Raw genomic sequence first — 17,180 nt, 5'->3', positions numbered from 1 at the left:
AAAATGTTACATAGCATCAACTATCAAACTCCCTCATTGTAATTTGATACGTTTTAAAAGTAAGATCACGGCAACATTTGCTCACTTGCACTTCAGTCACCATGTGACCCCTGGCGTGAAATTAATGCGACGTTCCTTTTTAGGTCAGTTGATATGCAATTCCATGAACAATGTCGTATTTCTAGCACAGTCAAAAAACGTAAATGTCCACATATAATTATTTAAACTAAATTATGTATAATTGATATTCATTTTAAATTGATATTGTAAAGCTACTTTTTTTGTAATGAAATAATGTCACTATCGTTTTATTAGCCTGTAGCAACACCTTGTAGCCTACAACTTGGCTCATAGGTATGTTTTGACCATAATAAACCGTATCTAATACAATATTTTACAGAACTAAAGAAGTATCCTCGTCCAGTTAATAAGTAAAGGATAATCAACGAGGGACTATTCATTCTATGGAAAATGTAAAGCGACGCGGAAGGTGTGTTCCACGACTGCGCAAGCGGAATGGAACTAAGTTTCCATGGAGATGCATTCTTTTCCAGAGAACTCACAGAGACCCTCGTTGATTATCTGTCACTTAACTGGTCAAGATGTAGCTCCAAACCAGATCTGGTTCATACTACCCGACCTATGTACCTGACCCTGCGATTAGGACTAGGATACGTCTTTAATTCTGTTCGGTAAACTAGTGCATTAGATACGGTCTACTATGGTCAGGACACAACTAGGGGCCAAGTTCTGAAGTTGTACAAGGTGTTGCTAGGCAAATAAAATGATAGTGACATTATTTTGTGTAGTATGTTCATTTGCAGGTAGAAATGTGTTCAACATCCAGTGAATTAGCTAGCAAGTTTACTAGATAGCTACATCTGTTCTCTCTAGCTAACCAAACCATCAGTCCTAGCTTGCTATTATGAAAATCAATTTCAACAATGCTAGTCATGTTTTCAATTTGACTTTTGCTTTTAAAAGCAGCTCAAACATAGAACATGTAAAAAATATACTATAGTCATTGACTTATACCATGCTAATATACTGTGCATTATTATGGGAAATAATTCACACTCTAGAAGGCCCTTCAAGACAGTCAGAAAGGAGTATTCAGCAATGCCATGGTATTACAGTTATTATAAACTGGGCGGTTTGAGCTCCGAATGCTGAAAGCTGTGGTATATCAGACCGTATACCATGGGTATGAGAAACATTTATTTATACTGCTCTAATTACATTGGTAACCAGTTTAAAATAGCAATAAGGCACCTCGGGGCGTTTGTGATATATGTATCACGGCTAAGTGCTGTGTCCTAGCACTCTGCGTTACGTCGTGCGTAAGAACAGCCCTTAGCCGTGGTATATTAGCCATATACCCCCCGGGCCTATTGCTTAAATAAACATTTCAGACTTTTCGAACCCATAACAGATTGGTGATGCTGACACATAATGTTGAATATCTAACACCTGACTCTTACAACTGTTGCAGTTTATAGTGTCTGGGTGATATCTTTTCCCTAGCAACAGCATTCGACTAACAAAAGGTTTGAAATGCCAACCATATACAATTGCTCGCCAATGTCAAGTTCAAAAGTTCAAATCCTCTTGTAGTAAGGTTCCCAAAGCACACACATCCCTGGGTCACTCGTCTTTTCAGTTCGCTGCAGCTAGCGACTGGAACGAGCTGCAACAAACACTCAAACTGAACAGTTTTATCTCAATATCTTCATTCAAAGACTCAATCATGGACACTCTTACTGACAGTTGTGGCTGCTTTGTGTAATGTGGTGTATTGTTGTCTCTACCTTCTTGCCCTTTGTGCTGTTGTCTGTGCACAATAATGTTTGTACCCTGTGCTGCTGCCATGTTGTGTTGCTGCCATGTTGTCGTCATGTGTTGTTACCATGCTATGTTGTTGTATTTAGGTCTCTCTTTATGTTGTGTTGTCTCTCTTGTCGTGATGTGTGTTTTCTCCTATATTTTAATTTAATTTATTTAAATGTTTAAATCCCAGCCCCCGTCCCCGCAGGAGGTGAGGTCTTTTGCCTTTTGGTAGGCCATCATTGTAAATAAGAATTTGTTGTCCAGACAGACTGGTGTCCATGCTGATGCTGAAAATGCCAAGGCTGTAGAGGAAACCAAAGTTAATCTCACAGCTGTATAGGTTTTATTTGACTATTTTAAGACATATAGCTGCAGCCAGAGCCTATAGGCTTATGTTTACATTGTATAGACAAAGCTAATTGTGTAATATTGTGAGGACTGGACTCATTACCAGGGAGCAGAGCCAAAGCTCAGTGTTATATATTATTATTTTCTACAATTTCTTATTTATGTTAATGTTAGTATTCACTTAAGATTCTTTAGAAAATATTATGTTAAATAAATATGGCTTGTTTATACCTCAGTCTGTTCTGTATAGGTCTACTTATTCTTAGACCGACAGATGGAGCAAACTGTTTTAAAGGAGGGAGGATTGTAGTGGGAGCACTGAGGTGTCAGGTGGGACTGTGTGGCAATGGACAATGGTTGACATGTTCTCACGGGTCAGGGAGGAGGGCCCCTTAGCAGAATGTTGCTTAGGGCCCCAGGGGGGTCAGGGAGGAGGGCCCCTTAGCAGAATGTTGCTTAGGGCCCCAGGGGGGTCAGGGAGGAGGGCCCCTTAGCAGATTGTTTCTTAGGGCCCCAGGGAGGACAGGGAGGAGGGCCCCTTAGCAGATTGTTTCTTAGGGCCCCAGGGGGGTCAGGACCGGCTCTGAATATCCTCCATATCCAATCCTCTCAGATGAACTCATGTGCCAAGGAGTGGATTCTACAGGTTGTTAACAGATGGAGTCAGCCAACACCAGAACACATTTTATTACTTCAGTTTGTCACAAGGGGGCATGCTTACTCTACTAAAGTGAACATGGTTCTTGTGTGACTGCATACATGTAGATGACGCACTTGTTCCTCTCTCATGGATTTGTATAAGTATCTGTAGTTGCTTTGGAACTTGTCACTATTGTCACTATTTCACTTTTGGTTAGGGCTTGCAAGTTAAACATTTCACTGTACTGGTGCTGTACTTGTGCATGCAACAAATACAACTTTAAACTATTCATTTTTCCTTTCAAATGCAGACTGTTGGCCATTGACCACCATGCCAAAACATTCCCTATGTAAACCTGCCTATCTGAGTTATGAATAATGTACATTTCCCCCAATGGATGTCACCATAAGGGAAATTTCAATTGTTATATTACAGGGGCAACCTCTAGTCTAACCTATTCAAACAAGTATCTAATGATACAAAAAAACATACATTTTTTAAAAACCTTTAATTAACAAGGCAAGTCAGTTAAGAACAAACTCTTATTTTCAATAACGGCCTAGGAACAGTGGGTTAACTGCCTGTTCAGGGGCAGAACAACAGATTTGTTGTCCTTGTCAGCTCGGGGGTTTGAACTTGCAACCTTCCGGTTACTAGTCCAACGCTCGAACTACTAGGCTACCCTGCCGCCCCACATGCACGTGTATACAGTACATTCAGCACCGATACAAATAATTTGTTTTTGTGTATGTTCTTGTTTTAGCCTGTGACCCCCCCCATCTATCATTCAATCATAATTTATTCATTAATGGTATATGGTGAATTATTTCATAGTACTGTATGTCAGTTCATTGCTATTGTAATGGGGAATTTAAACTATATGCACATCATTAAATCTGTCACACTTCCTATCAAATTGTTTATACCTGTTGTGAAAGTGATCCGTTTACAAACATACTAATTCAAATAGGCCTAGGTTACAAATCTACATAAGACCATTTCATTGATACATTCACAAACACGAGATTTTGAATGACCAGAATTCTGTTCATTGCTCACTGATTACAATAACACTTCATTGTCGGATGTTTTTGACCTGCTCTACCTTTTACTTTCAGATTTGGTTGGTGCAGAAGATGGCCGCCGAAGCACCCATCTGTCCTTAATCCATAGCATGCATGATGTCACAGCAGGCGTCATCGATATCCTGTCAAATCAACTCTATTGCATAAAAGCACAGGTCGTGTGTTATGTCCCGTTTCCCCTGAAGGTCAAGCTGCTGTAATGTGGGGCAAGCTGATTTTGCTTTTTATGAACTCAAGATCCAATGTTTCATCCTGTTTGATCACAAACCACATCCAAGGTTGTGTAAAGTATGCTGCTGAAATTAGTTTCACCCATTATGAGACGACTAGTCATTAGAGCCAGAGTGCCTACAACCAATATTTGTATTGACTGAACATGCCAGGAAAGGCAGTTTGGTACTCTCATTTCTACCCAATGTGGATTAGTTTGTGTTGACAAGTCAGCATCTTAGCTTTAACATTAAATTGTTTCATAGACTTATGGTTTATCATTGTTCAAATGATATAACTACCCTTCCTGGGGTCCAGAAAGTATTAGTCATAAGCCTAAATTTAATTGAATACCATGAATGCTTATTCTGGCCACAACAGACCATGAAAACAGACAGAATCCCAGCAGCGCATCACCCAATGTAAATAAGCAGCTGGTTCTATTGAAAATGGCCACTTAATCCCTTGAGAAGCCATCATGCTTGGTTGGGCAGAAACACATAACATCTTCAGAGGGCAGAGTGGGTGGTGTAGGTCAGCTCTACTGGTAATACAAAGAGACTAATACAATAGTACGTTTAAAATTAATAATTGACCTGGAAACATCTGAAATTGAGCTCTGATGTACTGTAAAGTGGAGTCAGCAAAACCATAGTTTAGGCATAACACAAAGGACGTGCATAGTTTAGACCTGGTTAATTCAATCAGAAAAATAATTGCATTCACTTTGTTTAATTCATAAAATGGGAACAGTTGTACATCTCATATTCAGCAGATACAGAGACAAATGTTTTCTAAACTGCAAACTTAAATTTCTCCATCCACCTAATCCTGCTAAACCATTAAAATAATGGCTTCCAAAAGCAACCCCTTCATGTTTGTAGTCCAGTTTCACATTCTGAATAATCAACATTATACAGCAATTCATTTCTTAGCAGTCCAAATGGCACATGGGCCACTGTTAGAATTCTTGAATATTTCAGTAGACCCTCAAACAAATACAATTGCACTTTAAAGTACTTACAGGATTATAGATCAAAACACCAAAACACAAAATACTCCTAAACAAACATGTTCATTATTTAGTAGCACAAAATGCATAAATATACATTAAACAAAAGTACAAAAATACTTGTACTTTGCATTTGCTCAAATATACTCTTTATAGACATTGATATTTTGGGAGAGACTGGGATTGTCAGAACCTAGGGGTGCATTCTACAAGGTCCATGCAAGAGGAGCCATCTACACAACAGTCCATCTTTCACAGGTAAGACCAGGAATACACAGGAAGCAAAGGGGATTCATTGTCTAGACTTTAGGTCCAGATAAAGAAGCAACACAAGCACTAAGAAAAACAAGGACACAGAACTCTGCTTTCTAATTCATGCCAAAAATACTTCAACATGCAATGACTGAACTCTTAGCTCTCTAGGCCATAACCCAAGGAGTTGCTTTATAATGTATAACTTCAGAATGTTATTCTCTTCAGCAAATAATGACCTATGGTGTTTACTTGGCTCACGTGAGGTTTGGAAGTGCTAAGATGGTACCGGAATAGTTGCCAAAAGGAATCAGCTCAATCTGTCGACGGCAAGGTTGTCAGTTCAGACCCCTCCAGAGAACATGAATAGGTCTGTAATGCACATTTGTCCATTAAATAAACCTGATTAAATTAATGACGAGCTCAGTTAAACCTCCCTTCAACTGGACGGAGAAGGTATGGTTCCCAAAATACATCTGAAGGGGGAAATTGGACAACAAGTCATCTTCAATCATTTTAATGTAATCCATATGGTATGTTCTGAAAAACCTTTGATGAAAGCACTTGTATAAAGATACTCACTAAATATCTAACAGAACTGCCGGGACTTCCATCCTGGCTGGTTAGTTTCAGATGGAGTAGGGTACCAGCGCATCTGGAGAGACCAAAGAAACCATAGTCAGACAATAATAATTGATCGCATCCAGTGAGATTTCCCAGCAGGAGGACTGTAGGAAACAAGACTTGACAGAAAGGGAAATAAATTAACATTATCCTAATTGTTGACTGAAGTCTTATCACCTATTGAAAAGCTCTAAAAGGATAACACATAAGAGATTTGGATGAACTGTCCCTTTAAGCACTGGTCATTCAAAGACCATAGGAATTTGGGTCACAGCTGCCCTATGACAATGAACAGTATCGTAACACAACATTCATGGAATAGCTTGCTTGTCGCATTTCCATGTGATCAACATTTCCATCTTAAAAGCAACTGATTGACAACTACCTTTCCATACTTCTGGTCCAACTAGTTTGGTTGGACTAAATTAGGTCAAACAGGTACACCATGGCACAGTACAAATTGACAGGAACAACAGTTCATACTTTGTATATGAGTTATTGCCTTAGGATTTCAAACAAAAGACACCTGAAATTTGACCATGACAGGGTGGTTTTGGAGACAATTCATTGGTGGTTTGGCAAATATACGAAGTTAAGTGTATTTCCCTCATTCATCCGACAGGAGTGTTGGCTGGAGCAAATTCAGAGCATTTGAGGGATCTTTCATCAGATGGCAATTAGGAACTCTCCTTTCCATTTCAAACAGAAAAGCTTCTGTTCCAATCAAGGACGTGGACAGTAAGTTATCACCGCCAAAGAAGATTGTCATGACCGACAGTTTTCTCCCAGTAAATACCACACATTTCTGAGGTTGTTTTACCCAATGACAAACACAATCGCTGCCCATTTCACAGGGTAACACTCCACCATGTTCATACATTACACAAGTGAGCTTGGCGTTGAACTTCAAACGACCCGTGGCAGGAAGTTTCCATTCTTCTTGCCTGGGCCTGACTACAGCAGTGTAGCCCATTGTACCATAACACCAGCACTTAGACCGCAATTAGCTAGCAATGAATGGCAGGACTTCATACAGTGTTCTTTGCCTCAGTTTGCAGTGAGAGCATTCCTACAGCACACAGATGGAAAGGCTGGTTGAAGGGTCCTATAGCTGGCTTCTTTATCATGGGCTAGTTTCCTCACAAGAGTCTCACTTGAAGGGAGAAGCAGTGGTGGAATTGAGGGGGAACCCACTTAGAACAGGGCCTCGTTCAACAGGGGACAACATTGTTGAAGGTTCGGATAGAAATATAAAGAACACGCCTCTGATATGAAGCCGAATTGCAGCTAGAAATGTAATGAACAGATGTAACGTTTCAATGTTATCCTACAGATTGTGGCCCCTGGATTCCAGGTGTAAACTATGTGGCCGGCGATACCTCCATCAGTCTGTCCCCATACCTCCCTACTTGGGTATTCCTGAGTGAAGTCCATTTCCACCACTTGGTAGGAGTGTCTCCATCGATTTAGAAAAGGTAATTTAATATGATCTCTATGGTCTCCTCTCCCTAATGGCCCTACTGTGTGAGGCTGGATATGGACTTAACAGGAAGGAAGTGAACTCTGAAGGTGGGGATGCATTAAAGCCTCCCGTCACACTTGCAGCTTTCAGGCCCAGACACCTAGGAAGCAGTGGGGCTATTCTCTAGTGAGAATCAATGAGGGGCTGTGAGGGCATGCTACTGGCGTAGAAAACAGAGAAGGGCATGCTACTGGCGTAGAAAACAGAGAAGGGCATGCTACTGGCGTAGAAAACAGAGAAGGGCATGCTACTGGCGTAGAGAACAGAGAAGGGCATGCTACTGGCGTAGAAAACAGAGAAGGGCATGCTACTGGCGTAGAAAACAGAGAAGGGCATGCTACTGGCGTAGAAAACAGAGAAGGGCATGCTACTGGCGTAGAGAACAGAGAAGGGCATGCTACTGGCGTAGAAAACAGAGAAGGACATGCTACTGGCGTAGAAAACAGAGAAGGGCATGCTACTGGCGTAGAGAACAGAGAAGGGGATGCTACTAGCGTAGAGAACAGAGAAGGGGATGCTACTAGCGTAGAGAACAGAGAAGGGGATGCTACTAGCGTAGAGAACAGAGAAGGGGATGCTACTAGCGTAGAGAACAGAGAAGGGGATGCTACTAGTTCAGTGAGTCAGAAATAACTTCCTCTGTGGTATAAGTCAGTTTGAAGCTTAACAGAGGGTTAAAGGTAGACTATATGATATTATACACATAGCTGGGCAATATCCTTTTCACAGAAAACAAAATTCAGATCTGCCAAGATTGCAACTAACAGTTCATCCCAGTGGACATGCCTCAAGTAAGTGCGCAAAAGAGCCAACAATTCTGTTGGGGTGACTTCACACTTGCAGACGTCAATGCGTACGTTTTTGATGGCGTTGTTTTGCTGAGTCGACCTTTAAGGATGGCGTCAAGGCATTGAATTGGCACTGGGCTAATGAGTCTCTGGGAGAATGTCAAGAGCACAAGGGCCTATTGGCTTCCATTCTTACTGAACTGCAGTGAGTGGAGAGATGGAAGGACAAAAGGGAAGAGAGACCAGTTGGTCCCCTACCTGGGCGTGGAGAGCTGCAGCAGCAGCAGCCGCTGCAGGATAGGCGAAGGCGCCGTGAGGGAGCCCGGGGGTCAGCTCCGTGGTGTACAGGGGGTACGGGGTCCACGTGTCCGGGGACGCTGGAATCAATGCCGCCCCCGTCAGGTCATCTGGAAACGTGCAGGAGGTAAAAGGGCCGGGGAAACAGTATTTTGGTATAACAATTCTGTTCTAATGCCCCCATTGACATTATCAGTAGTGCTTAGAGGCTGTTAACTGAATGAGCAGAAATCGCCGCCAACTAGAACATTGCACTCAAAACCCTACGGAATCCACTATACAGTCAGTACATGTGAACTGTAAAGTTAAAGTAGAAACGTCATTGTCTTGCTTTCCTCTTTGCGTGAATATTCCTGATAGAAAGTATGAAGTATTTATGTTGGACTGACTTAGTCAGCGAAGTTCCGCAATTACAGTCATAACATTGTAGATCTTTAAGTGGAAACAATATAACTACACCTGGTAGAAGTCATCCCAGTACCATTTAAACATCACCAAGGCCATTAATGCCAGGGCCCTCCAGTGCCACCCCTCCCATCCAGGGGCAACAAGCAGGTGGATGGGCAAGAGAGGGGGCACCTGCAGTCTAGGCCGAGTCAGACTAGCACAGATACTGTCGAAATTCTGGATTGAAGAAAAAATTGATTAAACTCTAGTCCGATGACTCATGCATGTGGCGGGTGAGTTAGTCTTCAGTTGTTAGATTTCACCCAATTGTTGGGTTCACTGCAACGCGCCAAGCAAGAGAAAAGGGGGAATAACTGGCACAGTGGTGAGAGTGTGGGTCGAGGCTAGAGTGGTGTTGTGAAGCCGTAACAACTTACATGGGTCCCGTGCAATGAAGTGAGCTCCTAGAGCAGGGTGGATATTAGTGGGGTTCGGTGTGCCCATCAGCTTACTCTTTGCCATCTTCGTGTTGGCTTTAGCAAACTCTAACCGCAGGGTCTGGGGGCACTCGGGGTCAAAACGGATGCCCTGAGAGGAGAGACGGGACGGGGACACAGTATTGTAAAGGAGGCCTAGGTGAGTCCAGGCCTAGGGCAAGTGTGTCAACAGCCTTACATGACCCCCTCTCCATTGGCCCCGCTCCAATACTTGTCCAATGCATATTTCCCCCCCCACCTTCATGAAGGTAACCACTGATCTTATACGTGACTGGATAAGAAAAGTTAAAGTTTCCCTTTTGTCTTGACCAATCCAACCACATCAGATCAGTGACAACATCAAAGAGGAAAAGGTGGAAGGATGCATACTTTTTTAAAGTAGTCTCACAGGGCACTAGTACGCTCCTCTCCATGACTACTTAAGGACACATGGTTTGGGTAGGTACTCAGCACATTACTTCCACCATATTGAGCCCTTTCATGATGGAGAGAAGGAAACGAGGAGAGGAAGCTGTGAAAGACTTGGCCTTGGAGGTGGTTGACCCTGGTTGTGTTTCTGTGCCCTAAGCATTGTGCCCACATGCAGGTGAGTATGTTGGTGTGTGTGAGTGCGAGACTGCTTACGTGGCTACAGGCTGTGATGTTCCTATAAGGAAGACTATGCTATGAGAGCTGTGTTAGATACAGCCAATGTGGCTACGTAGTGACAGAATAAGAAGTTATATTACAGAAGGTGTTCAAAACACTACCAATGTAGCTCTATAAGGATATATTTATATGGCTAAGCAGTGATATGCAAATTAGGAGAGCTGTAACGTATTACGAAAGATGTGTCCAATTATACCAAAGTTAACTACCGTAAGTCTACAGGATTCTGGTCTCTGTTTCCAAAAATGGCCCTGCCCTTGAATTGTAAGAGACAAAATGCTTTGTTTGAGTGATCAGAGGAACTCCGTTAGCCCAGCAGTGAACCCCCCCAACCATACCTCATAGGTTAGAAACAGGACAGAAGAGGTTGAGTCAAAAATGTAGCGTAACTCTTAACTTATAAAGCCTGCATTATGACAGTTCTGTTTTGTATGACTCGATTACATAATGATTGTGTATGCCACCTTTAGGTCTAATCTTCTAATGATAGACTTCTAAAAAGGCTTATACCAAGTTACTAAGCACAATGCAGGCTTTGCGTAAAGCATTACCATGTAGCTATATACCACAGAAAGAAACAAAGAAACACATTTTTGGGCATAATCCTTGTGTCCAGGGTGGATGAAGACATTGCAACTATTCACAGCTACTGTCAGCCTGGTCTGATGCTTACGTTTAGTGCGTTTTTGGCAGCTTCAGCTCCAGTCCGATTGTCAAAGGTGACAAACCCAACTGGCTGGAAGAGAGGAGAGAACACTGAGACAAAGGGCCCCTAATGTCCACCTCAACAGGTTAGCACAGGAACACTGCCCAAGTACACTTCAGGTAAATGGTCAGAATACAATGGGACTGAATTATAAATGCATTAGACAAGGCGAGCGTAGACAGATCACATAAGTAAATCACTTTTTCAATAAGTTTCAAAACAATTAACAGAAGCTAAACCACATAGGTTTAATATTATAAGATGAAAGCATGGCAAGGTCATTTCCTATTGAAAAAGTATTAAGTAGACCAATGTTAGCAATCCTACGTTAATTAGTCATGTACCACGTTTTGATTACCCAAATGGTGGTAGGAAAACTGAACAATACCACTCTCAATCCAAGGTGTTCTCCTCATATAGCCCTCATTTGGGGCCATGAGTCCCCTATAGTAATAACAGAAAGCATCTCACCTGTTTTGAAGTCAACTTAATCAGTGACCCCTCGTAACCCTGTAAGAAAAGACATCCAATTAACAACGATGAAGTCACATGCAGGAAGCCAGACATGCACTCCACTCAGATATGTTAATAAAAAAAAAATGGAGAAATCCCCAGACCTGTAATTAGGTATTTGTCTCATTTTAATAAAGGAACCCATTATATTTTACTCCGTAGGTCCAACTGTATTTAATGTTAAATGATGCTCCAGCCTTCTCCTGAACTAATCCATTTGTTGACATCTTTCAACCAACTTAATATGCTGTTCAACAACCAGTGAATTACTAATGTGAATCATTCTTAGTCGTTTTAAAAATGGGCCAAGAAATCTTTGGTTTGGATGTCAGTACGAGTCAGATTCCTGGGGAATGTAGGAGATTTTAGCCTGACTGTGGTATTGATGGATGAGAGAGAAGTCGTCTAATCCTGATATACAGACATGGGGAAATTAAACAACTTAAGACGATGTTAGGTTCGGAGTGTTTTCGTCCTGTCAGGAAATGCAAACCACCTTCAACAGAAATGTAACACTAAATGCATACAACTAATAACAGAGGCAGCTGAATCCCATCTACTTTGCTTCATTCAAATCACTAAAAAGCATGTGGGCCTGTGTTTTTTCCAGGACAAAAAAAAACCTGTCTACAATATCTTTGCATGCAGAAAAAGCAAGCTGGAAGGGTTGAGAGGTCGACTGCCAAAATAAAGCTTCAGATCCAATATACGGAATGATACAACAGCAGATAGTACAGACTACAACCAGTCTGACAAACAATATATCCAATGGAATCTAATCTATGAAAACAGGCAGAGAACGGACTGGTTTCAGTGATTTCATACAACTGCTTTGAAAGCTTGTCATGAATCACACATGAAAGGAAATGGAAGAATCCTAATCTTCTTGACCTGGAGGGGAGTTGGGTCACTGGGATAGTTGGCCAATAGCAGTGCTTTTCATTTACACATTCCACAAGACCATCCATGTGTGAGGGATACCACTTCCATTTTGGTCAGGGAGGAAGGGTTATTGAAACTGTACATGTTGATTAATAATATACAATGTAGTGTAGACTAACAGTGATGTAGCATTACTACTTTCAATATTTCTCGAGTCCTCTGTGGTATTGTAAGAAGGTAATAACAATATATAATTAATCATATGGGCATCTGCTTTGTAATAACGTCAAACTAAGGTAGCTACATTGGCACCCGATGAACAAGCTGTCTGTTTAAACATTCTGTTACAATGACAATACTACTGATATGCATTTTGTTTATTCTCATTATGAAATGTTTTAATATAAAAATGCAGGAAACAGAACAGAAGAGCCAATGACAGGAGTGGACTGTCTGCAGTCTCCGTTGCAGTGGACAACAAGTTAAATACGGAGGCCAAATTCTTCCATCGCCTCGGAAACTAATCTCATGCTTACCTTAAATGGTCTGAACAGCAGGTACAGTTCACGAGGTTTGATATCCACTGGCAGGCCACTAACAAAAAGTGTTCGTACCTGGAAAACAAAACAATAAACTGTATAGTGCATCTCCAAGGCCCCGTTTATTCAAAAGTTATCAATCCGGGTTTCGCCTATCGGACAGGGGTAAATGCATAGAAACAGAATAGATAGAATGGACTAATCAGCATTCTACGTCTGCACATTTAATGCTATCCGAAGGTCAAATACAGCTAGATGGCTTGACAAATTGTCCAGAGCATAGGATTCAAAATATCATTTATTTGATAGGAAACCCATATTTAGACATTAATAGACTCAAGCATGATGAGAAGACTGTATGGAAAGTGGTCCTGTACAGTTCAGTTGGTAGAGCATGGCGCTTGAAACCGGCCAACCATACATAAAATATCAGACAAGCATGACAGACTCACTTTGGATAAAAGCGTCTGCTAAATGGCTCACGTGCGCGAGCGGTGCAAAATAAATTCACACATTATTCAATCATTGCACAGAACACACTGCAGGTCCTGCCACATTCCTTTCTCCTCATTGGTTTATAGAAGCATATACCTACGTGCCATCTTCTCATTGGTTTTTAACATATGCCCACATGGGTGATTGAAATATGAACTGAGGTCGGTTGTGGTAATGCACCTTATGAAAGTTAGCTGCCAATCACAATATAAAGTCCAAAGAAAAAGATGCCTGGAAGGAGGAGAGATGACTAGAAACAATTCTGTTTACCGTTTTATGTGTGGATTGTCAGAGTAGAGGACCTTGTGCATTTCAGGTAAAATAACTCCATGTTCATATCTCAGGACAAATTAGCTAGCAACAGCAAGCTAGCTAAATTGCAAATAATGTTTAATGCTGTTCGACCTGTCCAAATTAATATAATTAGTTCAGAGTTTGTTTAGATATTTCAACCTGTGCACTATGATTGCGTTTGGTGTGGTGGGACAAAAATCAATTTGCAACACTACTCTACCTGGTACCATACCGCAACACCTCAATGACTAGGCTACTGTAGGAATGCTCCCTCTTCAAGCCCCCCCAGATGTCAGCCCAAATCCTTGAACATGCAGTATAAAAAACAATAACAAAGGATGTACTATGGCGACAAACAACCTAAATTGTGAGTACTGGAGGAATGTCAAATTTGAGACCATCTAAGTACAAAGTAGTGATGTACAGCCCCTCATGACTCAGGCTGCATTTACACAGGCTGCCCAAATCTAACATTTTTCCACTAAATTATGTTTTTACATCAGATATTTTTCAGAGGTGGTCTGATTGGTCATAAGAATAATAGATTTTTTTTTAAATAATCAGAATTGGGCTGCCTGTGTAAATGCAGCCATTATTTAGTAGGGAGAAAGGGTTGGAAATTTCAACATGCGAATTCAACAAACATGGGCCTGTAATGTTGTCCATTGGACCCTGCAGTGGCTGAGGAAATAAACAGGCCTACAGAAGGGCCATTGGGTCCCACTCTGTGGGGAGGCCCGTGCAGCACAATGGACTGCCAGAGGAACAGCGGTGGACAACAGTGTGACACCATTTCCTTCCTTTGACCCGCGCCTGCGAAACACAGCCCGGATACAACATTTCTCAGGTGCTCTGGCGACAGAACTCCGATGCAAGTTTAAGGCACGTACTGTTAGCCACATCCCATCTAGACAAAGTCATTGGACTAATTAGAACATCTGACTAGGGAATAGAAGATAAGCTTCACTCTAAACAGATTTCATGTAATGATTTTAATTGGTTTAACCTCAGAACAATATGGTTTCTTGGACAATTGAATGTTTGTTGAAGGTTAATAAAAAATGCATCAAGTGTGTGTAGGCCTAAATCATACAAGGCTAAGGCAATAAAACCATACTTAAAGGTATATGGCGGAAATCTGGATCAAAATTAAATAAGTGATTGGGATAAAGACTCCCGAGTGGCACAGCGGTCTTAGGCACTGCATCTCGGTGCTAGAGGTATCACTACAGAACCTGGTTCGATCCCGGGCTGTATCACAACCGGCCGTGATTGGTAGTCCCATAGGGCAGCTCACAATCGGCCCAGCGTCTTCTGGGTTATTAGGGGAGGATTTGGCCAGGGTAGGCAGTCGTTGTAAAATAAGAATGTTCTTAACTGACTTGCTTAGTTAAATAAAATAAATGTACATGAAATGTAGTCTATAGCAAGTGGATTTCGTAGATCCAGACAGTAAAAAAAAAATACACTGAAAGATTGGAAATACATTGAACATTTCTTTACCGACCACAGATCAGATAAGGATCGGAAATGTGTGTTATGGCATAAAAGTCTCATGTTCTGTTAGGTGCCGATCGTGTGAGCTGAAGTTCATCCGCCGTATATTAAATTAGGTGGGTCTGTACATACAGCGACAGAACAGACACCTGAAATTCTTAGGCCTACCGTAGATTTGAAAAAAAAATGTTAAAATGCTTAAAATTAAGTATAACCTGTAGATCTACAATTGTAATAATTGCAATTGTATAGATTTGAGTTCAAACCAAATAAAATCCTGAAATACAGCACAAATGTCATTGCAATTAGGCTATAGTCTAAAACAATATTTCACATGGCCACAACAATAATCTACTGTAGGCCTAATTTAAAGACAGCAAGCCTTGCAAGAAAAAAAACACATTCCTGTGTTACTTGCAATCAAAAAATAACGTCCATTTAAAAACGGAGGCACACCCTTTTCAGAGCTTGGACTCGGAACGACTTTTTGGTGAGAAAACCATAACTAAAAAAGGGAACTTCAAACCCTTATTCTCATGCAATGTGCTTTGAATCAGTTGATCATTAATTAGCCTGCAATTTTGGGGAGCAAAACTATTTGCATGCTACTCTTACATCTCTTCCAGGCTAGACTTCGTAGCCACGCTCACAACCCGTTCCAAACAAAGACATAATACAGAACTTTTGACCCCCAAAAAAAGTCCATATTCTTACCTCCTCTTCTATGGAAACGTTATTCGTCTCGGAATCAGACTTCAGACTTGTGATAGACATGTTGAGGTTTACTTCAGCGTCAGTTAGAGAAGAAATGTGAAGTTCAGAGTATTTTCCAAGTGCGCTTGTGGTTGAAGTAGTATTGGTGGCGTTTAGACTTCAAGAAAGATGTGCCGAGGTGAGTTCGTGGTGTAGCCAAGGTATCCAAAGATGTATTGCGAGAGATAATCATTCATTAAAATAAACTTAAGGTGGATAAGTGCAGTGTGAAGGTGCGACAGTGGGAAAGAAGTGCTCGTATGCACCTCTGCTCACATCAATTGCGTTTGGTTGGGGAATCTGGTGGGAGAACAAGTAAACTTTTTCAGTGGAGCGCGTCTCCGCGGTCGTTCCCCTGTTTTGCAATTAGGTCATCAATTATGTTCCAGCCCTGTGTGTGCTGTAATCATGTTGGAGATCCGCCTCAGCTGGTGTCAAACCCAGCCCCTTCATAAATGCATCACCGTTTCTATTGGAGACCATGAGCCAATAGAAAATATTTTATCAACCCATACGTTCTCTTTTTGTCTGCCTATAAAATGAGCATTCCACACATTTTATTATAGACCTATACATCTCAAGGTATGGTTGTTTGACATGCATTTCGAGTATCTTATTTTCTTGTCAAATCAAATTAGCCTTTAAATAATGACTGAGATTATTTTCATGATTAAAAAAAGGAAGATTATTTCATATACAATTTCAGTGTTGTTTGATACAAATTGACTTAACTTTCTTTTTTTTTTAAACACCAGCCATCGAATTCCAGAAACATCGAATGTAAACCTATTATTTGTGCCAGTTATTTGAGATACTTTAGAATTTAATACCAAATGAATAGGCCTTTTATATTTTATATTTGTGATATTATAGGCCATTTTAATTAGAAAAATCTATGTTTTTGTATCATTGGCTAATATTATTTAATTGTGAGCTGTATATTTGTTTTATATAGCCTAATAAGATGTATTATCACTGATAAAACATTCTCTTTTATTAGCCTAATTTAATTTTACAAAGTTGATATTCAATATAAGCCTACTTTAGGCTAAATATTTCACATGTCTGTTTTCTTTAAAATGCTCTTCTGTATAATGCATAACGGTAATGATTCCACCTACTGAAAATATTATTCAAGACAAAGATCAGGGATATTTCACTTAAATCCTGAATAAATGCTTAGATAACACCACATTTCGATTAATTTAATTAGATTATGACATATTATCCCAAAGTATTAACTGTTATAGTATATAGTGAGCTTCTATTCACATTTGCAAATCAATGTACAGGTTTTTCTTTCTTTATAACATAGATTACTACTGTATTCTTAAACTGCATTAATTACTAGTCAAATGTTTTAA

At 40.7% G+C, this 17,180-nt stretch overlaps 1 protein-coding gene across 2 annotated transcripts; it reads right to left on the bottom strand.

Annotated features, from left to right (window-relative positions):
* Positions 1-4,826: 4,826 nt before the first annotated feature.
* LOC112240989 (RNA-binding protein, mRNA-processing factor 2a) lies at positions 4,827-16,196 on the bottom strand. 2 transcript variants are annotated; one of them, XM_042317490.1, is made up of 8 exons: positions 15,778-16,196; positions 12,775-12,852; positions 11,315-11,353; positions 10,811-10,873; positions 9,430-9,580; positions 8,567-8,715; positions 5,957-6,029; positions 4,827-5,746 (listed from the first exon to the last, which is right to left on the bottom strand). In XM_042317490.1, exons 1-7 carry the CDS (start codon positions 15,835-15,837, stop codon positions 5,964-5,966), a joined length of 606 nt encoding a protein of 201 aa, XP_042173424.1. In that variant the 5' UTR covers positions 15,838-16,196; the 3' UTR covers positions 4,827-5,746; positions 5,957-5,963. The 2 variants fall into 2 exon arrangements, with proteins under 2 accessions (XP_042173424.1, XP_042173423.1); XM_042317489.1 differs by having other exon boundaries at positions 4,827-5,850; positions 15,778-16,195.
* Between the last annotated feature and the right edge of the window lie 984 nt (positions 16,197-17,180).

Source organism: Oncorhynchus tshawytscha, unplaced genomic scaffold, assembly GCF_018296145.1.
Source record: "Oncorhynchus tshawytscha isolate Ot180627B unplaced genomic scaffold, Otsh_v2.0 Un_contig_4271_pilon_pilon, whole genome shotgun sequence".
Lineage (NCBI taxonomy): Eukaryota > Metazoa > Chordata > Actinopteri > Salmoniformes > Salmonidae > Oncorhynchus > Oncorhynchus tshawytscha.
Note: the sequence above shows the minus strand (reverse complement) of the source record. Positions and strands in the feature narration are given on the sequence as shown.